The following is a 22,720-nucleotide window of genomic DNA, read 5'->3' on the forward strand; positions in this document are numbered from 1 at the left end:
GAATTTGTTCTACTTGAGCTTCACGACAAATTATTAGTTTTATCTTTAAATTATTGATAGCTTTAAAAATATCATTTTATTTGATTAACTGAATTTAAATATATCACAGATTTTTTATTATGAGTAAAATACAATCCTAAATTCTCATCAAGTTTAGTGTTTCAACAAATCTTTCGACTTTTTATTAAGAGTTTCATACTTTTACACGAGTTTGAAACCACTTTTTATGTCATGTGACAGATCAAAGAAGTGTATCTAAATTTAATTAATCAAGTATCAGAGTGTTTTTAAAATTGTTAATAATTTAAAGACGAAATTAATAATTAACATTAAATTCAAAAATGTTTTTAATATTTCGAGAATAAATGGATGATAGTGAAGATTTTTTTTCTTGGGCTTTAATGGGAAGGTGGTGTGAACTGTATGAACGTGTCTAATGGGCCCCCACTCTTATGGAGGGGCCAATTAAACGTGACTGATCCAAATCAAGAGAGGTGTCGGCCACACACATTATACGCGATTTTTCCTCAAATAATTAAATTGCTTTCAACTACAAATAAAGTACTATCAAATTAAAGTCTCTTGATATTAATTAATGTTCATTAAAGACCATTTAATTGTCTATCCACTACACTTCAAGTCTACAACTACTCCCAAATTACTTTTACACCCCATCTTAACCATAACATATCTCGTATAATTCTATAAATCGAATAATGTATAGAAATATTTAAAAAAAATGTACAAAAAATTTGATAACTAGTTTAGAAATTTTTTCTCCTACACACCTTGACGTTATGATAGGATATATTAGAAAACACAATATTTGTATTCATTATACTATTGTCTAATTATTTGTTTAATAGGATTTTAAGATAGAGATTAAATCTGTATATATCTTTTAAAGTAACTATGGTGAATATATCATTCGTTTTCATATATATTACAAACTAATAATACATTTAGTGATAGCATGGCACGACAAGAAAAAGTAAATGTGATGATGGTGAAAAGGAACTCGAGATGACAAATAATTAAAAATATATATTTATATTAAATTTCTGTCGGCAGAATATACTATAACGATGCCACAAATTTTGGCCACTCCTTTTAATTATAACATGCATCATGTATAAACAAGGACAATTATGATTTGGTGGATAGAATTCATTCAGTACTTTACCTTTATTATAGATTTGAGTTCGAATCTTATTTTTATAAAAAATCTTGTTATCGAATACTTTTATTTTAAATAAATCTTAATCAAATTTCAATACGAATATGAAAGTTCTAACAGGAAACAAAGATATTATTCATTGTGACACAATGGCCCCATAGTTATTGCTTTGCAAGGTTGCCTCATCATTAGGATACTTTATTTCAATTTGACTCCATAAATGAAGGATTCAACTTTCTTCATTTGAATTAACAAATAAATAAATAGGCAACACCTTATTATATTGTGTTGTTTGTGTCCGGTTGATCACGAAGTTTTAAAAATCAATTTTAAAACCTATAGTATAAATAAAAATAAATCATATATTTGAGTAGTTATGTATTATTCATTTATTAAAAGTATAAGTAAAAAATAAAAAAATATTTATTTTTAATATAAAAATATGTTTTTTAGATTAAAAATAAATTGTCTCACATCAAATTGTGACAGAGGATTTTAGACGTATTTGATGGATTTTTAGGATCTCTTATTTTCATACTTCGTTTTTTTTTTTTTGAGGCAATGAGTATAACAATATTATAAATATCAACTTTGCTAAATGACATTTTAAAAAATGGGGATTTACAACTTGCTAAAGTCGAGTCAAGTCACTCCTTCAATACAAAAAGGATGTGGCCCGACTACGAGGGTCCCTATAAACTTTAGAGAAACTTACGTAAATAAGTTATAGTTTGAATTATAATTATTATTAATAGATATAGTTTGTATAATTATAATTCATAGCAATAGTTTGAGAAAAGAGAGAGACAGGTGAGATTCGTGAGAGAGAGGAGAGATGTTAGATACATAGAATGTATTCGATGAATATAGATTGTATCAAAAGGAATACATGTTGATACAAACTATATTTGATACATACATGTTGTTAGAGGGAGAAGAGAGATGAACACGATTTGCAAGAGATGCTAGATCTCTCTCTATGTCTATGTGTATATATAGTGTGATTTTTTATTGAAGGAGATTCGAATGAACCTGTTTTGACGCAGTTATATTTTGTATTGATCCAGTTATTTAACGGTCACTATCTTATATATCCTTCCACAAATACTTAAATTGGAGGAGTATTGAGTAAAATCAATCAACATGTTATAGAAACTTTAGCTACTTGTAAAATACGTTAATTTTCCTTAATTCTATTTCTTTATTATAACGTTTGTTTATTAAGCTGATAATTAGGCCAATTTTAGGAATATTAAACTATAGGTTATAACATTAATGATTTTGAAAATATGACAACATAGTATCCATATATTCTCCCTTGTGTTGATAGAATGACCACATTGTGATGCTCTAATTTGTTCACAAAAAACACTATAAATAAATGTCAATTTATGTTGATATATTCACATTATTAATATGATGATGATGAACAATGGTGAATCCCCAGAGGAGTGTGCCTGGAAACACAGGTGCATTTTGGTCCCTTTTTTTTTCAATTGCTGGACCAAAATATATTTGTGTTCTCAGGTCACCCCTTTGGGGTCACCTTGTTTTTTGTATCGTATTTTGATCTTATATAATGATAGTAATTATTTAAATATATTTGTATTCATTATTTATAGATTGTAATATTTTTTACTCTTTTATGAGCATCTTTGAATATTACTTGATCGATTAAGGTATTGTCATTATGTTACTAAAATTTTCTAAAGTTTCTTATACTTATAATAATTTATTCATATATTAGATGCAGCTAAAAAGGTCATTTATCTTAAATAGTGCATTAGCCGTAAGAAAAAGATGTGTCGAATACAATCACTCATTCGTTGAGCTGGTCAAAATTGAGACGTATCGATATATTCTTTATTTATTTTTATCGAAAATTTCATTGAAGAATTGAATTTCGTCAACTCTAGCACCATCAAGGAGTTGATGGAATTTTTTTTTTTATTTCCCACTGTTGTTCAACAAATTTATTTATCGATATTTTAAGAAATTCTAATAATGTTCTCATAAATTCATTTGTATTCACTTTTTTTTTGTTCATTTGAAAACGATATGTTACATGACGAGCAGCTCGGTGCACTAATAAGCTCCGTTATATGCAGGGTCCGAAGAAGGGCCTGACCACAAGGTAAGATTAGAGCCTTTGTTAGGGAGGTCGGACTTCAATGCGTGTAGCGGAAAAAATGTAAAAGCAGAAGAAGAAGGAGTAGGAGTGTAAATTCCCATATTACCCTCCATTTCATCTCAAAACTACACATCGGCAAATTCAGAGTCTTCAGTTTCAAAACCCCACCGGCGCCAGCTAAAACCCTACTGACACTCTACCGTCCGTACAAATCCCGGCGAAAATGGAATCGGAAAAATCCTCAGCTCAAATCAACGACAAAGATTTGTTCAAAGCTGCTGAATCTGGTGATTCATCGCTCTTCAAATCACTTCCCGAAGAACAGCTCCTCAAATCCCTCTCTCTCCGTAATGAAGATGCTCGTTCTCTCCTTCACGTTGCCGTCTCTTCTGGACACACTGAGGTCTTTCAATCTCACCTCAATTTCAGTTTTTTAAGGGCTTCCGAGCCCCCTTTGGCGAAAAATTATATTGTAAATACAATGTCAAAATTATTTGTTATGCATATATAATAGATATTGAATCTCGTCTGTGTATTTAGTTCTTCATGTTTTTGAACACCTTTATGAAAATACTGGTTCGGGCCCTGTGCTTTTTGAGATAAACTTGAGTATTTTGAGATTAGGACTCTCCTGGTATCTACATATTTGATGTTTAACCTTGTCCAAGATTCAAGGTTTGTGAATTTCAACCAATATTTTGAAATACATCTTTGCAACAATAATAGGATGTACGCACACCTTAATCGGGTCAAAAGAAGTGTAATCAAAGTAGGATTGAAAGGAAAATAAGGATAACAAAATAGCAAGATAAGCAAAGCAAATAAAGCAACTTGTAGTAGTAAAAGGGTGGGATTGAAATGAATCTTTCTCGGCAGTCAGCGAGTGTGCACACGCCAAAACTAATCCTCTTGTTTTAAAATGTATCATATTCTATGTTTCTCGGACTCTTCAAAAATGTTGTCAGGGTTCGTGTTGGATCCTTCAAACATTGTGTATTTTTGGAGTATCCAACATGGGTGCAATAACATTTTTGGAGAGTTTGAACAACATAGATCATATTACCAATTTGATACAGAGAATTGTAACTTATTGTACTTTTGTGTAGTAAAAGATGAATTAGTCTAGCCATATCTAGTTCTGGGAGTTAGTCGAATTGACTTTCAACAAGGGGAAGTTATTTAAAAAAATATTTGGTTAAAAGGGGGACTGACTGATATAAATCACATTTTTTTTTCGACATTTGGTAAATCATAGTAAAAGAATTTTATGTTTGATTCTCCACGTAGAAATGAAGTCAAACAAATTGGGGGAGAGAGAGAGTGTGTGTACAAATTTTATCTAATTCCTGAATGTGATGTTTATAAAGTTGAATATCGGGGTTGATGTAATAACTTTGTGAAATTTGGGTTTTGGTGATGGCATTTAGGTGGTGAAGATTCTTGCAGCTGCTGATCCCTCAGTGAGTGGTATAAATAGTGGTGATGAAGAAGGTTGGGTGCCGTTGCACTCTGCAGCAAGCAGTGGTAATGTGGAAATTGTGGAGATTTTGCTTAGCAGAGGTGAGTAGTATAACAATTTGCGTTTTGTTCTAAGCTGAACATTTTATCTATGTCATATAAAGGTTTTATCTTTACAAACTTCATCAAAAAGATTCTATCTTTACAAAACTGGAAACGATATGTCAAAATGAAAGTAAAAGATCCGAAAGATTTCTATGCATATAAGAGAATGGTTTTCTATAGAATTTCAACCTTTTGGAGTTTAATTAATTTGTGTGCAATAATTCCACTGACTTGTGGATTTGAAGGAGTAGAAGAAATTGAATTGATGTGCTAAACACATATGATCATGGATGTACAGTTAAAACTATAGCATTATTGAATTTTCCCTATGTTCATTGCTATACCATCATTTGCTCTGTTATACTCAATGGACAAGGTAGTAGTAGATCTAGCTGGCCATTACTATAAAAGCTATTCGACATCAATGGTATTATTGATTGTTAATTTATATACAAATCTTTTGCATTTTTCCCACCTGACATCGCAGTGGTCAGTCATCTAGTAATCAAATGATTCACAACAGAAACTGAATTGTAACAATTTGTGCTTTTTTGCCAGTCCATCTACGCATTCGTGAATTTCACTAACCTGTGAAAGTGTACCTGCTTTTGTCAGCATTGTTTAAAAAGTTTCAATGAATTCAGTTCACTCATTTTAATAGTTGAGCCATGAATTTGTGATGGTAAATGTGAATATATTTGTAAATAGGGGCTGATGTAAATCTGAAAAATGATGGCGGCCGCACTGCTCTTCATTATGCTGCTAGCAAGGGTCGAGCGAAAATAGCTGAACTTTTGATTTCACATGGTGCTAAGATCAATGCAAAAGACAAGGCTTGTAATCTTATGCTTTGGACTACTCATCTTCTTGAAAAGCTTAGTATGGTTAAAATTATATTTGAAAGTAAGGGTGTTCATAACTTCTTGCTTTTGGTTTTATTAACATGTGATATAGGTAGGATGCACCCCATTGCATCGTGCAGCTAGCACTGGGAACTCTCAGCTGTGCGAACTATTAATTGAGGAAGGTGCTGAAGTTGATGAAGTTGACAAGGCAGGGGAAACACCTTTGATGACTGCTGTTGTATGTGGCAATAAAGAGGTAATTATGCAGAACTTATTTCCTTCACAGGAGTTAAATGTCTTAAATCTTGTTCATGAGCTATATGGATCGAAAGGATCATAAATATCTGACAAGTGAACAGTTCACAGATCCCACCCCCTCTTTTTTTTTCTTTTCTTTTTTCCGTGTGTGTTTGTGAGATAAGGGAGATCGTCTTTTCTTGAAAACTACATTACGGGACAAACAGTGACACATTGTGATTATGTTTACTTGACAGGTAGCTTTGCTCCTCATAAGACATGGAGCAGATGTTGACGTTGAGGACAAGGAAGGGTACACTGTTCTTGGTCGAGCTTCTAATGATCTTCGCCCAGTATTGGTTGATGCTGCAAAGATGATGCTCGAAGGATAAACTCCATGACCTTATAGTAGCCCATCAGAAAATGCAAGCCAACTCTGTAAATGTTCAACATGAAGCGTGCTCAGCTAGATACAGACCAATGAATATCTTTCTGAAACTCTTTTAGTTGTATGGGAGGAAATCTAAATGATGTTCTGACTACTGTATTGTTTTCAACTAACTTAAACAGATATGTTCACTCCTTGAGGAAACAATATGTTGATATATTGAGTTTTAAAAAAAGCCTTGTTGAAGAAGACTTGAAGAAGGTTTTGGTTAGAATTTATCCATTGAAACTTGTTAGGATTGGTATTAAAATGTTGAATATAAATTTTGGATCAAATTTTGAAGTAAAAAATATGTTGGTGAAATTTCTTATGGTTGGTTCTATTTGGTCCTTAATATAACGAGAAAATAATATAAAGGACTATTTCAATCATGTTTGTATATTAAGGACCAAAAGGAACCAAACGATCAAAATGGTCCTTAATGTATAGTTTTTGGTTCCATTTGATCCTTAACTGATAAACATGATCAAAATGGTGTAGAGATTGGTACGTAACGTAGTTAGAGAGATTGCATCTGACTGACCCCGAGGCTCAAGGAAAAATGAGCAAAGGAAATACATTTGTTCTTCTTTAAAATGGTCCAACTAACAAATGATGGCCCAAAGCCCAACAAGATAACTAACACTTCCATTTGGTTGAAATGAAATGATGGCCATTTGTTTTCTTATGCTTCCCTATCTTCTTCTTCTACTTTTTGGTCTAGTGGAAGCAGAGCAAAAGCAGAAATATGACTATGGCTACTCATATTTCTCCAATGGCATCAATGAAGCAATTTCCTTCAACTACCTTCAATCTCCTTCAACCATTCCCATCAGTCTTTCAAAGAAAACCAGCACTAATTTCTTCACTTAGAAAAACTCCTCTTCTTCTCTCTTATTCATCTCCATCCCCTTTCGAAAACTTCACATTTCCCAAGTCATTCGTTCCGCTTTCTGCTTGCCTTGCTATTCTTCTATGGTCCTCTCCTGGTAATGTTAGCTTGATCAATCTTTATTTTGCCCCTTTTGTTATGGTGCTATTGTTGTTTACATAGTTTTGATGTTATATGTTTGAGCTATGATTATATAGGCGGATATAGAATTTGAATTTTAGGACGTATCATATAACCATTCCATCTAATTTGACATTAGTTGGTGGACAGAGTTACCTGGTACTCATTAAGCCCCACATTAACTTCACATTAATCCGATGTGGGACTCAAGTTCCACACCTTGCAATAGGATCATAAGAAATCACCATGCTTGTGTGTGTTAGACCATTTCTAACCCTGGGCCAACTCTGCAATACCAATGTCACCATCCAAAACATGACAGACACGAAGGGTGGTGGGCGTCTCTGATACCATTGGTACAATCCAAGGAGAACCACACCTCAAAAGCAATGTAGGACTTAAAGTCTCGTACCTTGCAATAGGATCATAACACGGACCTAGCATATATTTAGAGCCTCTCCATAACAGGCTTCTTAGTCTAGTACAAGGCTTACACTACTGCCAACTCATAAATGGTAACAATGAACATTTAGGTTTGAGGTTGCTAACCTTCTTTTCTTTCTTTTGAAATGTTTAGTTTGTTTTCCTTTACTAGTTGTACATTAAGATATTACATCAACACTAGAAACTTCAGCTAATGGAAGTGTATAAGCTTAGCAAGATGAAATAGTATAAGCTTGAGATGCAACGGAAGTTTAAGTCATCGAATTCCTATTGACATATAGAAATATCTTGAACCATGCATATACACCTTGTTTTGTTGCTTCAATCGATTCTCTCAGTTTCTTTTGGATAGTATTTCAATAGAACGTTACTCGTGATACATTGAGTTCCTATTTACTTCTTAGTAATGGACATACATTTCACATGATCCTTTCGTTTTATCAGTTGTCAATGCTTGACTGCTAATGTGTTTCTATTGCAGCTAATGCTGGATTTCTTTCGGGTTATACTGGAATAGAATCAGTTCCTGGCCCTGAATTACCTAAGATTGATTTTCTTAATCGTTGGAACGGTATATTCTCAAATAACATTGTAAAAAAACATCTGCTAACATTATGCAGTAAGATAATATGCTCTTTTGTTGCAGATGATAATCAGAAAAAGTATGCAGAACTTGATGAAAATTCAAAGAGTCACCCCTGCTTAAACAGTTACTCGAAAAATCCAAGCAAAACAAAGAAAAGTAAGTTTTCTTTCTTGCATAGATTTTCATTTCGAATGATTAGCTTTTTGGTTAATAGGTAGTAGAGGAACGTGGAGCGAAGAGTAATTTTATGAGCATTGAACAATTTTTGTATTCACAAAAGAAATGTTTTATCTCATTTCTGTAGTATAATTTTTCGATGAAGGGGTGACAAGTGAAAGTTGATTATGCGCTTTCATCCTGTCTCGTAAGGTTGCATTGCATATGTTGTATATGAAAAGAACTGAGTAAGATCATTTACATCAGGCACCAACCAAATGGTAATAGTTCGCGTATTTTTCAGGAACAAAAAGTCAATTGAAGACAAGTATTGTTTACGAGGAGCTGAATGGGGAGTTGGAGATTGCTCAACAGCAGGAATGACACCAGAAGATAGAGATAGCTTCATTGCCATGTTGAAACAGAAGGCTGGTGTAGAATGAACGCGCAATTATGTACTCTTTATCGATAATGCTGGTTTCAATTTTCGAATGCAAAGAGTGAAGATTGAATCGTAATGGTGAAAATTCGCGTTAGGAGACGGGGAGTTTGATTGAGCCTCCAAGACATTAGAAGCTTTTAGTATAAGTAGAAGAACATGTCAAGGGACATTCTTCCATTGTTCTATAGCTTGTAAATACATTGCATGAGTATACTATGAGCTTGAGAGTGACATATTGATATTAGGAAAAAGAGTATGATATCTCCTTAAATTTGTCATTTAGAGTCATATAGCTATCGTTATAAGAGTGGCTCAATATATCCCTACTGTTACAAAACAAACTCACATATATCATTATCGTTACAAAACAGACTCACATATATCATTATCGTTACAAAAGTTGTTCACATATACCTCTGCCGTTATAAAAATGAAAATAAATTTAAATTAATTTTCTAAAAATTATGTATTTGATTTTTTTCACACATAAATTATTTTTTAACTTCTTGCTATTATTATTTGAGCTTTTTGTTTTTTTTTTCTTTCATTTTTTAGTGGAAGAGATATAAAAAAAAGTGTAAATGGAAAAAGATTAAAAGTTTTTTAAAAAAAACTAAAATTAATTTTTTGCAGCTATATTGTAATTTAGTTTTAATATTTGTTAAAAAATATAATATTTGGGGCATCTATAATAAATGTTACAAGAAAATAAGCGGAAAAAAATTAACTTTGACCATTAAAATAATAAATTCAAACTAGTCGATGAATAAAAATAGTCAAAAGAAGAAGAAAAACGTGTGAGAAGAATCAATATACCCTAATATGAATTATCTTTTTTTTTAATAAAAAAAATTAAAATTATTTTCATTGTAAAGTATATATAAGCTCTAAATAACAAAATTGCGAAATATTATAAGTAAATATTTTTATTTCACATTTTAGCCGCAGAAGAAAGAGAAAAGAAGAGAGAGAAAACTGTTGCATCCGAATAAGGCATAAAACGCATTCACTGAATGCGATTTATCAAGAACATCAGTAGTGAAGTTTTGCACCTTCTCCTTTACCAATATTTATTATTATTATTATTATTATATTATTATTAATTATTATTATTATTATTATTAATTATTATTATTATTATATTATTATTATTATTATTATTATATATTATTATTATTATTATTATTATTATTATTATTATTATTATTATTATTATTATTATTATTATTATTATTATTATTTTATTATTATTATTATTTTATTATTATTATTATTATTATTATTATTATTATTATTATTATTATTATTATTATTATTATTATTATTATTATTATTATTATTATTATATTATTATTATATTATTATTATTATTATTATTATTATTATTATTATTATTATTATTATTATTATTATTAATTATTATTATTATTATTATTATTATTATTATTATTATTATTATTATTAATTATTATTATTATTATTATTATTATTAATTATTATTATTATTTATTATTATTATTATTATTATTTTATTATTATTATTATTATTATTATTATTATTATTATTATTATTATTATTATTATTATTATTATTATTATTATTATTATTATTATTATTAATTATTATTATTATTATTATTATTATTATTATTATTATTATTATTATTATTATTATTATTAATTATTATTATTATTATTATTATTATTATTATTATTATTATTATTATTATTATTATTATTATTATTATTATTATTGTTATTATTATAATAATTAGGGGTGGTCATGGTTTGGATAAAATCTTATTCAAATAAAAAAAACGAACAAAATCAATTAAATAATTTGATTTGGTTTGATTTTAGATTTTTAAAAATAGATAGTATATGGTTTGAGTCTGATTTTGTTTTAAAAAATGAAGAAATAATCGAACCGAACCGAACCGAACCGACAAATATATAAGTGTGGATAACCACACACAGGTGACAATCAACATGCTTGTATCATATGTGTGGTTCCACACCTACATATACATTTGCCTATTTTTTTTCTCCGTTTTAATTTGTTTGTCTTATTTTTTAATTTTATATATTCAAAAATTACATAAAAAATACTATAAATCATTATAATTGACAGCTTAAAATATTTTTACAAAAGCATATAAAAAATTTGATTGCTTATAAAAAAATTGATTGATTCATAAAATTAATCTATTTGTGTCACAAAAAATGAGACAAAAGAAGTAACATGTATTATTAAATTTGCAAACTACGTAAAAAAGTATTGTAAATCTCAATAATTAACAACATATTGACTCTTGAAATTCTAATTTGTGCTACATATATATTGGGACAAGAAAAATAATAATATATATTATTTATAGATTATGTAAAAGGTACTATAATTACAATAATTAAGAACTTAAAATATTTAAAAATCATATCAAAATATTATTGACGTTTTAAATTTTATCTATGTCACATAAAGTGAGACAAAAAAATACTTCGTGCTAGCATGAGCACTTGTGTTTATATATATATATATATATATATATATAATAAATTCAAATTAGTCGATGACATTTTAGTCGCAAAAGGAAGAGGAAAGAAGAAAGAGAAAACAGTTGCATCCGAATAAGGCATAAAACTCATTCGTGAAATGCGATTATGAAGAACATCAATACAAGTTTTTTGCACCTTCACCTTTACCCATATTAGTTTATTATTATTATTATTACCATATTGTAATCTAATTTTTATATCTATATGTGTTTTTATTAAAACTTATTTATAATTAATTTTAAATATCTTATATGTATATTTATTAAAACTTATTTATAATTTGTTTATGAAAGCAAAAACGTCCAAGACAAGAACATTTATCTTATTTATTTATGTATATGAGTGTCTATGACAATTCTTGGTAGTCACTGTTTCCTTTACCAATATTAGTACTCTTATTTTATAATAATAACTAGGGGTGGTCATTGTTTAGATAAAAACCGATTCAAACCGAAAAATATACCCTAATATGAAGTATCTTTTTTTTTAAAAATAAAAAATTGAAAATTATTTCACCGTAAAGTATATATAAGCTCTAAATAACAAAATTGTGAAATATTATAAGTAAATATTTCTATTTCACATTTTAGCCGCTGAAGGAAGAGAAAAGAAGAGAGAGAAAACAGTTGCATCCGAATAAGGCATAAAACGCATTCACTGAATGCGATTTATCAAGAACATCAGTAGTGGAGTTTTATGTGTGTTTTCATTAAAAATTATTTATAATTTATTTATGAAAGAAAAAACATCCGAGACGAGAAAATTTATCTTATTGGTCTTATGTATATGAGTGTCTGTGAAAATTCTTGGTGGGACTAAAAATGTTATTGTCGCTTACTTCTAAGAAAAATGGTGAATTTTGAAGCTTTATTCATAGTAAATTCAGTTATAGTCGTTCTAACTATTTTTTGTTTTGAATGAATTGTTATCTCCTCTTTTGAATGAATTGTTTCTTTTATTTTATGTATGGTTGATAATCGAATAACAAACCAAATCGAAATCGATAACAATCAAACCGATAAATGTATATTACATTTCATTTGGTTTGGTTTTGACCAATAATCGATCCGCGAACACCCCTAAATTAATAACATTGTCCATTTCTTCAATTTTAGTATTAATGTTGATTATTTCTATGTTGGTTATCTTTACTAGTTTTGCTGTCAATATTTCTTTTTCTAATTTTGTTTGTCAGATTCTAACTTACGTATATATATCATATAACAACACTCACATACATTAATGAAACGTAAATTTCGTGATGAATGTATGATTATGATTATAATCTAAATATAGAAAAAATTAACCAACATAATAATTTTTTAAACTGTATTTATTATAATTATAATTTCAAAAAGTTACAAAATGTAATTATATTTTTGGATTTTATAGTAAACACACAATATATCGCATGTTGATACAACTCTTTCGCGTGTCTTCAACAGATACAACTAACACCCGCCTAATTCAGTTGATACCCGCCACCTATATATTTTGCCTGATTCAGTGATAATCATAACCTAAATACAACCCTTTAATTACACAAACTCTCCCGTCATCCATTTAATACATCACTCAATTAAATCTACATTACGTAAATATACAAACTATAGCTATGTTTTATAATGTCGAGCTAAATTAAGCCGTTTATGAAATTTTCTATAATCTACCCAAAAAAATATTAAAAAATTAATAGGGGAAGTTAAAAAGTTTATTTTATGGAAATATTTTTCTTTCACATAAAAGGAAAAAAGAGGAATATTCACAAAAGGTCCTTATTTAATTTAAAACTCTGACAAGAATTCAGAGGGCACCTGACTAATTAAAGAAAAATTATTAAACAGTGATTACAAAGAATAGAAAATGACAAAACAACCCACAATGATAAGTTAAAGCTAAAAAATTCCACAAATTCCCAAATCCACCCCTTCATCTCCAAAGGGAGTCTCGATTTTGGCTATAGCTCATTTTTGGACCCCACCCCTCCAGCACAATTCCCTCGTATTGCCAACCTAGCTTATTGTCTTGTTGAAATTTCACATCCATTTACAGGTAATTTTCTTGAAGAATTCTGAAAGGGTATGTGTTTTTGTTGATGATTTTGTTGATATGTTAATTTTTTAATGTTTTTATCTTTGTGGGGTTATGGATATGTGATTCTTGAATCTGGTTGAAGAACTTGTAAATTGTGTTTTGTAGGTATAGGTTCTGTTGAGGTTGTAATTTTGTTAAGTTTGATCAATTGGATAGTTTCTTGGTTTAATTTTAAAATGGGGTTGTTTTTGTTGATTTTGATGTAGTGATAATGAATTAATGATGTATTTCTCAATTGAATTTGTGGGGGTTGAGGTTTAGTTTAGTATGATGAGCAATTTTAGATGTAAAGATTGGATTTTTATTGGGAATTATACCTATTTCCAGCTTAATTTTTGTGGTGTTTTGTCCTGTGTATGGAGTTGGGTAATACTTTGTGTTCTTTTCAGGGGATTTCATTCTTTTGGTGGAATAAACGTGGGGTTACTGAATTTTTTTCAGTATGTGTTTGACTTTAGCTGTAATCGAACAAAGGAGAATATTCTGTTCTTTATGAAGGAATAGGAAGTGAGATTGGAGTTAAGAGAAGGAAATTATGTATCGGCCTGTAGCAACTACTACCCGAGGAGGGGTACCTACTGATAGTGGAGATTCTGTGGTGACACTGGATCAAGTTCCACGTTGGATTGATTCTGACGTTAGGTACTTGTATGAGAATGAAGATCCTAATTCCGATTATGCAGATCCTTTGTCATCTGCTTCAGGGTCTGAGGGCAATGCGAATGGTATCGTTTCCAAGTTTCCTGTGGATCACGAGATTAACTCCAAGATATACCTGTGGAGAGGAGACCCCTGGAATCTCGAGGTAGATGCTGTTGTTAACTCTACAAATGAGGTGAGAAGTAACTTCTAGATAATTCTATGTTGTGCTCTTTATATTTATTTTGATTTGGTTTATTGACATACGTAGTATTTGCTTCTTCTGTGGATCAACAATGTGCATCGTTTGTTTTTAAATTTGGAGAGTAAGGGATCATATAGTATGTGTGCTTGCATCCGTCCATCTGAGATGGTGGCAGAAACATGAACTTGTAGCTAACAAATTAGCTAAAGAATTTGGGTTTTCATTGAAATATTGAGTTCCAAGTAGGGTAGTTTTGTCTGATTCGAGTAAATACAGTAGGGGGTAGGGGATGCTTAAAGTTATATGCTTTTTCATGAGCTAGTGATCATGGTCAATAAGTGGGTTCAAAACTCAAATACAAAAAACCCTGGATGATCTCCTCTCATCTACCTAACCTTGGTGGGCAGAGTTACCCTATATGTATATATACTGGTGGGAGGTAGCAGGTACACAGTGCAATAGTTGAGACTTGAGGTGCATATAGTTATCCCAGGCACCACTGTTATAAAAAAGAAGAAGACTTTAAAGAGCCAAAAAAGTAGAGTATTTTTCAATCCTGTTTCTATTTATTTTAAGGGACGGGGTAAGTATGGTTAGGGTACTTTATCCATAAAAAGTGGTACAAGTGGAAGTATTTTGATTCTATCAACAATGGTGGAGGAATATCTTCAAATTTGCATTCTATTTCTGCTTTGCAAGTTTATCATAACCGAGAAGTACCTAGAAACCGACACACGTATATGTAGGTTTTGGATAAATCGTCTGTTTTTTCCTGGAAATATGTTTCTTACTTGACATCTTCCCAAAAGATTATCAGGTCGACCAGTGTGATGATTAAATTGTTTCCATACATACCATCTATTTAAGATATGTCTGCACTTGTTCTATTTTGTGCAATTTCAGTAATAATATTTGTAGAAATGTAGAGACCAGTGATTATTGCAATTAACTGCATCAAGAAAACACTTTTCTGCAGTGGAATTGTTGACAATTATACTTCAATTTTGTGCTCAACAGAATTTAGATGAAGCACACAGCAGCCCGGGATTGCATGCTGCAGCTGGACCTGGACTTGCAGAGGAATGTGCTACTCTCGTAGGTTCCTCAATGTTTCATATGTTTTCCAGATTTTTCAAAACTTAATTCCCTAATGGATTCACAAATAGGGTCAGAAGCATAACTTGTGGCAAGTGGCAACCAATTAAACCACAAACAGTTTCCTTATATTTTTTATGGGAGCAGTTTCTTTAGATTTATTTCTTGTACTTTCTGTTTGTTCCAGCTTAAGAATGCTATATAACTTCTTTTCCAACTGTTGGCCCTTGTATTCAATTTATGATGGTGACACTAGAAAGATTTATGTACGGTTTACGTTGTTTCATAGGGAGGATGCCGGACAGGAATGGCAAAAGTTACCAATGCTTATGATCTTCCTGCTAGGTGGGTGATTTGGGTTATTTTTATAAACTTTGTGCATTATTGTTGAGTATGTTTGTAACTGACTTCTTTTTTAGTTGATCTGCAATACCTTATCTTTACATATGCAAAACGATCACTAGTAAATCCCTAACTAGTCAAAGTCAGCTATGTGAACACCCTACATCTATTCTACTGCATCAAGGCATAGTTCATTCCGTACTCAATTATTTGTCTTATAGGACAAATCATGGATTCTTAAAAATTAGGGATTTTCTCAATCTCACATCTGTCCCTGCATCGTCATACGATCGGAACCAAACTTAAACGATTTCTGCAAAAAATCGGGCTCAGTGTAAAGGCACCACCAACAACTAACCTTAACTGCAACTGGTTGGTGGTGCCTATATGGATCCTTTGCTTTCATTGTGTTCTATTATTCGCTGAATCTGCAAGAATTCAAAGAAATTCTATTTCTTTTGAGACAACTTCCCTTCATGTGATTTTTGGCCCCTTTTAGTACCTTCAGTGATCATGGTATCACACCTATGGACCGGCATCCTTATCCAAAAGAAAAACCCACCTATGGACCGGCGTATTTGGAACTCTCCCTAAGAAATTTAGCTGTTTCCATCAATGCCCACTTTTCGAGTATGTTCACATAGTAAAAAAAATAGGGGTGGAATCTGTGAACAGCTAAGCTGGTCTTCAGTAGGAAAAAAAGAGCATATGTATATTGAAGTATGACCTGCAAACCACTCAGGGATATCCATGACCTTGTCTACTTCACCGAAATCTCATAATACGTGGTGTATGAGTTGGTTATGGAATTTCTATATGAAAGCCAGGTTGCAATTATATCTGGCATAATGATAAGTTGTTTCATGTTCATGAACAATGTGATTGTACTTGTGTTGGATTATCTAAATAATGATCCGATAATGTGAGAGTCTAAACAAATATTCAATCTTATTCTTTGACATCATGGTTGGGAGGTAGTACGGCATATCTCAATTCATGCCATTAGCCTAACTATATTGTTTTTTCCAGAGCTACTGATCAAAACTGAAGTCGTCAAGCTCCTATATCTTACTTTTTACACTTTACAAATAAGAAAAATCGTCATGCCGCTTAACAATTTTTTACTTGAATGGTGATGGCTGGGTGTTGACTGTTGAACAGTAGTAGTAGTATTAAATGCATTTCTGTATCACCATATTTTTTTCGTAGTAAAGTAAAATTAGTTAAAATAAATAAATAAGTAAATTACAGTTGATTAAGGTATGAAAAAAGAAAAAGAAATATTCAATGTTCTCTTCCCGTTTGAACTTAGTTCATGATTTTTCATTACAATTTTAGCATGGGAACAAATGCAGCATAATCATAAGCCTTTGACGTACTGCTGATTGAGTTTCGTGTGCAGGAGGGTCATTCACACTGTTGGTCCGAAGTATGCGGTAAAATACCACACTGCTGCCGAGAATGCTCTAAGTCATTGCTATCGCTCTTGCCTTGAACTTCTTATAGAAAATGGATTACAGAGGTTGTCTAATGGTCATATGTTCTGCGGTTTATTATTAATGCCGTGATTTTGTTTATTAAAAGGAAAAAGGGAGAGCCACTCCCTTGATTTCCTTTTTATTTGAGGTTTCAACTATTTAAAACGCTACTTACTATGTTGGTTTATGTAGTGCAGCATTGCGATGGGATGTATCTATACCGAAGCCAAAACTTATCCGCGAGAACCAGCTGCTCATGTTGCAATAAGTGATACATCTCTCTGCTTTCTTAATTAATTGCTTATTTGTTCGTTATTTGATTTTCAAATTAAAGATAAAGATAATTCTTTCCGTGCTGAGACTGGAAAGAACTGATATCTCCATCAGAAAGATTCCTCATATTAACTATATTTGTATAAATGTTTTATCTGCCAGTTGTTGAATGTAACTCCATCTTTTATTGCTTTGATTAGGAACTGTACGGCGGTTTCTTGAGAAACAGAAAGATAAAATAGAGGCAGTCGTTTTCTGTACAACTACATCATCCGATACGGAGATATATAAAAGGTATACTTGGTACATTGTTTTCTACCATATACTTGAGAGGATGCAAGCATTCTGTGTATATTGTTTTTGCTGTTAAAATTCACAGTATCTTTAATTTTGCAGATTGCTTCCTCTTTACTTCCCTCGGGATAATCATGAGGAAGAAATTGCCCGGTTAAAACTTCCTGCAGATGTTGGGGATGAGAATGGAGAGACAACTACAGCTGAGCGTAAAATAAGAATAAAACCATTGCCAAATGCAAAAGTTTCTAGTCCAAGGACCCCCCAAGCCTCTGTTGATCTATCTGTCAGTAATCTTGGTTTGTCCAGAAGGTTAGTGATGAATTAAGCAGTTCATTCACAACAAATATCATGTGAACAGTGGGCTTGCAGGATACAGTTTGAAGTGTTAAAGTTAGTTACAACTTAAAAACTGGTTTCATTGCTCATATCTCCCTCGAATTTTTGAATCTATGTGTATTACGGTAGAACGAAATTGAACAAAGGAAATTATTGCTTACATAAAGAATAGCTCCTGCTAGCCCTAAGCTTTTGGCTGTCGCTTTATAATATCACTACCTTTCAACTTAGAGTGTCCATTTGAAACAAATGAATTAGCTCAAGGTTTATGACTGGTCCTTTCAAAAGTGAAGACGCTAAAACAAATGTCATGTTTTTTTTGTGATTACAGTTAGAGACTGGTGTAATAAGTAAGAAGGGCCTTCTGAAGTGAAGCCTTATTTAGGTGTGATTAAACAATTTTGTAGTTGAACATAGTGCTGCATTCTATGAGTTTTAATCGGATGAACTTCTCCACCATTGTTTTGCTGGAAATTTAGCTTGCATTCCACTTGATTAAATCCTTTGATGGTGGAAGTTCTTCGCTCTCTTGGTGTCGATCAATAAATAAAGCATGATCCCCAAACAAAAAGATTACGTCATATATCTTAATTGACTATCTTTAGGTACATTTTCATCCAGATGGCATCAGCTTCCGTTATTAAGGACTTTGGAGATTACTCCACATTCACGTGTTTCCATGCCAGTATAATAGTCAAACTAAAGCACTTTTTGTACTTACAGCTCATCATTCTGTTTTCTCATTAATGAAAACCATAATTCATTATTCTTAACAATAGTCCTGGGATTTTTTGGTTTCATGTTACTTCTGATCATATTGCTGCAGTGAATTCTGGTTGTAAATTATAATCAAGAGGAAATTACATTAAGAAAGATACTTCCTGTTACTTTTACATTGTAATATTACTTCGATTAAAAATTCCATTATTGTTGTTTGTTATCTAGTTTCTACATGTTGAAATCATATTTGTGTGGCATATGACTTGATTATATATCGTTAAGCCAGACTGAGAAAAATTTCTTAAACAGGAGTTCATCCTACTTGGGTGCATTTTTGGATCCTGCTTTTATGTCCCTGATCAAAGACCCAGATCAGCGACGTAGAGAACAATGGGAAAAAACAGCCCAAGCGCAAAATAGTTGGAACTGCTTTAAAATGCTTGGATATGGTGAACTTGGGGGACCTGCTTTATCAGCTGCAGAAGAATATACCCTTCATTCTAGATATCTTGCAAAAGCAAATTCTATGAATCTTTCAGAAATTGCGGAAATGAAAATCGTGTAAGCAGCTTTCTGTAAATGATGTCTTTGCTCTCATTGTTTCTTGGTCCATGCTCTTGTCATATGAATGAGAATACTTGCATCTAACTGTTTGGAGCCTCAGATATGCACTTGAATAGAGTGAAAGTAGGACGAGGTCTGCATTTACCCGATTGCATGCAAAGGTTTTGTTAAATTAACATGACTACTAGATAACTGAATTGTTATTAACATATCCATGAATATGCCTCGCCTCACCTCGCTTATGTTAAACTTATGTTTCTCATTGGCTGTGTTTTCAGTTACCGAGGAGGGGTTGATAGTGAGGGTCGTCCAGTTATGGTAGTCGTGGGAGCACATTTCCTGCTAAGATGTCTTGATCTTGAGAGATTTATCCTGTACGTTGTAAAGGTAGTGATAATTTCTTCTAGATTGCATGAGATCTATCCATAGCAATTGTATGGTTCATAATTTGTTTTACTTCAAATTTTTTCTGCATGATTTGGCAGTAAATAGTTATTCTGCTTGTCACATTTCAGGAGTTCGAGCCTGTGATTCAGAAGCCTTACTCGATAGTGTATTTTCATTCTGCAGCGTCTTTACAGATGTAAGTTTTAGCTTCTGGCCATATTTTCATTGGCTCATGTCCTTATAATGGATAGACCTCATGGTGAAGTTTGTTAATTAGTATAAGTGAAAACAATCAATAATTTAGATTTAGATCTTTCTCTGATCAGAATGATAGACGATCTTCACCATCTCCAAAACATCTTGTATGAGCTTCAGAGCTAATGTGTATACATTGCCAGACATCATCATTTTCCTTTCTGAGTCATTTTGCTTTGAGGATCCTTTTATCTACAGTTCTTTGTGTTCATATGATTGATCAGTATCACGAAACATACAAAATAGCTCCCCCTCAAACCTTTTTCTTTTAATGCAATCCTTGATCTCAATGTGGTTGATTCACTGGAAGAATCCTTTCATAATACTGATTAATGAACTTCTGTTTTGTTTTACTTTGGTGGTTCAGTTGTGTCACTAGTTTTTTTTGTACCTCAACTTTGGCAATATTTTTTCTTAGATGCTTCCGGACTTTGTTTCGTTGTAAAAAAACAGGCAACCAGATTTAGGATGGATGAAGAGATTACAACAAATACTTGGACGGAAACACCAGCGTAACCTTCATGTATGCAATGCCTTTCCCATTTTTCTTGTCCTTTGCATGGTTTCATAAAGCTGGACATTATTCCTGTTTCTTTTGTCTTTCTAAATCTCGTTTCTCTGTGAGCAGGCAATATACGTGCTTCACCCTACCTTTGGACTGAAGTCTGCAATTTTTGCTTTGCAACTCTTTGTCGATAATGTGGTACCTATTTTCTTAGCACCTTTTTTTTATCTTTTTATCTAATCCCATTATTACTTGTAAACATACTCCATTCCATTTTCTCTGAAGCCTTGTCTCTGGGTAACTAATCTGCAGGTGTGGAAAAAAGTAGTATATCTTGATCGTCTTCTACAGCTATTCCGCTATGTTCCTCGTGAACAACTAACCATTCCAGATTTTGTATTCCAGTTAAGTAATCATACCACAATCCTTCATTTATCACGTCAGAATGTACGAGAGTTGAGTGCAACATGCCAGTTTACTTGATAGTATTATGCATTGTCCATAATTTTGCTCTATTGGGTGGGAAGATAATAGTTCCTACTTGCTTATCTTGATTTTAGGCTGGCTACTGTCTCATTATAGTCTGAATTTCTTGTCGAGTTCTGGCGCTTTCACATGTAGCAACTCAGAGGCAGACGCAATATGTGTAGCAACAATTATCTCCCTTCTTGTAACGAGTACTTACATAAAGATAGAACCCATCAGTTTAAATCTTAGATTTGCCTTTGTTGCAACTGTCATCTCACGTGTTTCTTCGAGTACTACTTGCATAAAGATAGAACTCATCATCAGTTTAAATCATGGATTTGCCTCTGTAGCAACATCATCTCCCTTCCCTTCGTGTAACGTGTACTTGAACTACTTGTCATCTCGTGATTGCAGGCATGATTTGGAAGTGAATGGAGGGAAGGGCCTAATCGTTGATCCTAGAACAAAATATGTTTATCAGAGACCTTAGTGTCCATATCCATGAGAGCTTCAACTAAAAGATTCATCAGTTAAACCAGCTATGGAGTAAATTGTGAGATAATGAAGCTTGGTTATCTCTTGTTAATTTCTCTGTTGTTTGTAATTTTATTTGTTGATTAATTTGTGCAGACAATGTGTCTTGTCTCCTGTGACAATAAAATGACCCCCCCTTCCCCTAACATTTTCCATGTAATGAATGTATATTATATTTAGAATTTGATTTAATATTTAGTGGACATTAATGCTTGCATTATGGTAGGCTGCATCACATCCCTTGGTTGCGGCCATTTCCTATACCCTACGTAAATGCTAAATATTCATGGACTAACACATGAAAAACTGATAAAATTGTCTAATTTTTGTAAATTGACCCTAAATGTCCAAAATGAACTTTGTAAATGGTGAGACTGTACGTACTGTTTCTCAACTCCTTTATAAAAGTTTTGCAAAGAAATCGTCTGGAAGCCATATCACCAAACTATTCATGGGTTAACACACGGAAAAACTGAGAAAATCGCTTAATACTGTAAATTGGCCCTTAAATGTCCAAAATGGACTCTAAAATGGTGAGAGTGTAAATATTGAAAATGATAAGATTGTACATACTGCTTCTTTAACTCTCCACAGAGGATTCCATAAAGGTTTCGCAAAGAAATCTTTCGGAGGTCAACTCCCTACGAAGGGTTCCATAAATGTTTTGTAAAGAAATCATCCGGAAGACATATTACGAAAAACTGAGAAAGCCTCACTTTCGAACAATTACTTTATGAAACCTTGCGTAGAGAGTTTGGGGAGCAGTACATAAAGTCTCACCATTTTCAGGGTCCAGTTTGAGCATTTAGGATTCATCATACAAGAATTAGGCAATTTTTTTTTCAATTTTTTTGTGTGTGTTAGCCCATTAATATTTTGGTGATATGACTTTTTGACGATTTTTATTTAAAACCTTTACGGAACCTTCCGTAGAAAGTTGGGGGAGTAGTAC

The 22,720-nt window shown here is 32.0% G+C and overlaps 3 protein-coding genes across 7 annotated transcripts; all 3 read left to right on the forward strand.

Annotated features, from left to right (window-relative positions):
- Positions 1–3,394: 3,394 nt before the first annotated feature.
- On the forward strand, positions 3,395–6,539 carry LOC125829701 (uncharacterized). 2 transcript variants are annotated; one of them, XM_049508891.1, is made up of 5 exons: positions 3,395–3,711; positions 4,736–4,868; positions 5,580–5,708; positions 5,826–5,972; positions 6,211–6,539. In XM_049508891.1, exons 1-4 carry the CDS (start codon positions 3,532–3,534, stop codon positions 5,855–5,857), a joined length of 474 nt encoding a protein of 157 aa, XP_049364848.1. In that variant the 5' UTR covers positions 3,395–3,531; the 3' UTR covers positions 5,858–5,972; positions 6,211–6,539. The 2 variants fall into 2 exon arrangements, with proteins under 2 accessions (XP_049364848.1, XP_049364849.1); XM_049508892.1 differs by having other exon boundaries at positions 5,830–5,972.
- A 531-nt stretch (positions 6,540–7,070) lies between these two features.
- LOC125829709 (uncharacterized) lies at positions 7,071–9,271 on the forward strand. Its single transcript, XM_049508901.1, is given in 5 exon segments — positions 7,071–7,369; positions 8,318–8,407; positions 8,483–8,512; positions 8,515–8,578; positions 8,883–9,271. Coding segments are annotated over 5 exon segments (564 nt in total). The 5' UTR covers positions 7,071–7,128; the 3' UTR covers positions 9,022–9,271.
- A 4,183-nt stretch (positions 9,272–13,454) lies between these two features.
- LOC125829692 (uncharacterized) lies at positions 13,455–21,910 on the forward strand. Of its 4 annotated transcripts, none has more exons than XM_049508880.1 (15): positions 13,455–13,655; positions 14,060–14,505; positions 15,532–15,609; positions 15,899–15,954; positions 17,354–17,473; positions 17,627–17,697; positions 17,903–17,996; positions 18,099–18,308; positions 19,365–19,616; positions 19,898–20,006; positions 20,135–20,202; positions 20,715–20,784; positions 20,890–20,964; positions 21,079–21,170; positions 21,649–21,910. In XM_049508880.1, the coding sequence occupies exons 2-15, from the start codon at positions 14,206–14,208 to the stop codon at positions 21,722–21,724; spliced, it is 1,671 nt and encodes a 556-aa protein (XP_049364837.1). In that variant the 5' UTR covers positions 13,455–13,655; positions 14,060–14,205; the 3' UTR covers positions 21,725–21,910. The 4 variants fall into 4 exon arrangements, with proteins under 4 accessions (XP_049364837.1, XP_049364838.1, XP_049364839.1 ...); XM_049508881.1 differs by having other exon boundaries at positions 13,455–13,628; XM_049508882.1 differs by lacking the exon at positions 13,455–13,655 and having other exon boundaries at positions 13,754–14,505; positions 20,890–20,961.
- The last annotated feature ends 810 nt before the right edge of the window (positions 21,911–22,720 follow it).

The sequence above is a fragment of the Solanum verrucosum genome, unplaced genomic scaffold, assembly GCF_900185275.1.
Source record: "Solanum verrucosum unplaced genomic scaffold, falcon-dt-bn FXZP01000008.1, whole genome shotgun sequence".
Lineage (NCBI taxonomy): Eukaryota > Viridiplantae > Streptophyta > Magnoliopsida > Solanales > Solanaceae > Solanum > Solanum verrucosum.

What these genes read in the sequence shown, in the direction of transcription:
- LOC125829692 (XM_049508880.1), top strand. Translation starts at nt 14,206, where the DNA reads ATGTATCGGCCTGTAGCAACTACTACCCGAGGAGGGGTACCTACTGAT. An exon ending in GCTTATGATCTTCCTGCTAG is followed by an intron (nt 15,955 to 17,353) that starts GTGGGTGATTTG and finishes TTTCGTGTGCAG; the next exon opens with GAGGGTCATTCACACTGTTG. An exon ending in ATTCCAGATTTTGTATTCCA is followed by an intron (nt 21,171 to 21,648) that starts GTTAAGTAATCA and finishes TCGTGATTGCAG; the next exon opens with GCATGATTTGGAAGTGAATG.
- LOC125829701 (XM_049508891.1), top strand. Translation starts at nt 3,532, where the DNA reads ATGGAATCGGAAAAATCCTCAGCTCAAATCAACGACAAAGATTTGTTC. An exon ending in GGAGATTTTGCTTAGCAGAG is followed by an intron (nt 4,869 to 5,579) that starts GTGAGTAGTATA and finishes ATTTGTAAATAG; the next exon opens with GGGCTGATGTAAATCTGAAA. An exon ending in CAATGCAAAAGACAAGGCTT is followed by an intron (nt 5,709 to 5,825) that starts GTAATCTTATGC and finishes CATGTGATATAG; the next exon opens with GTAGGATGCACCCCATTGCA.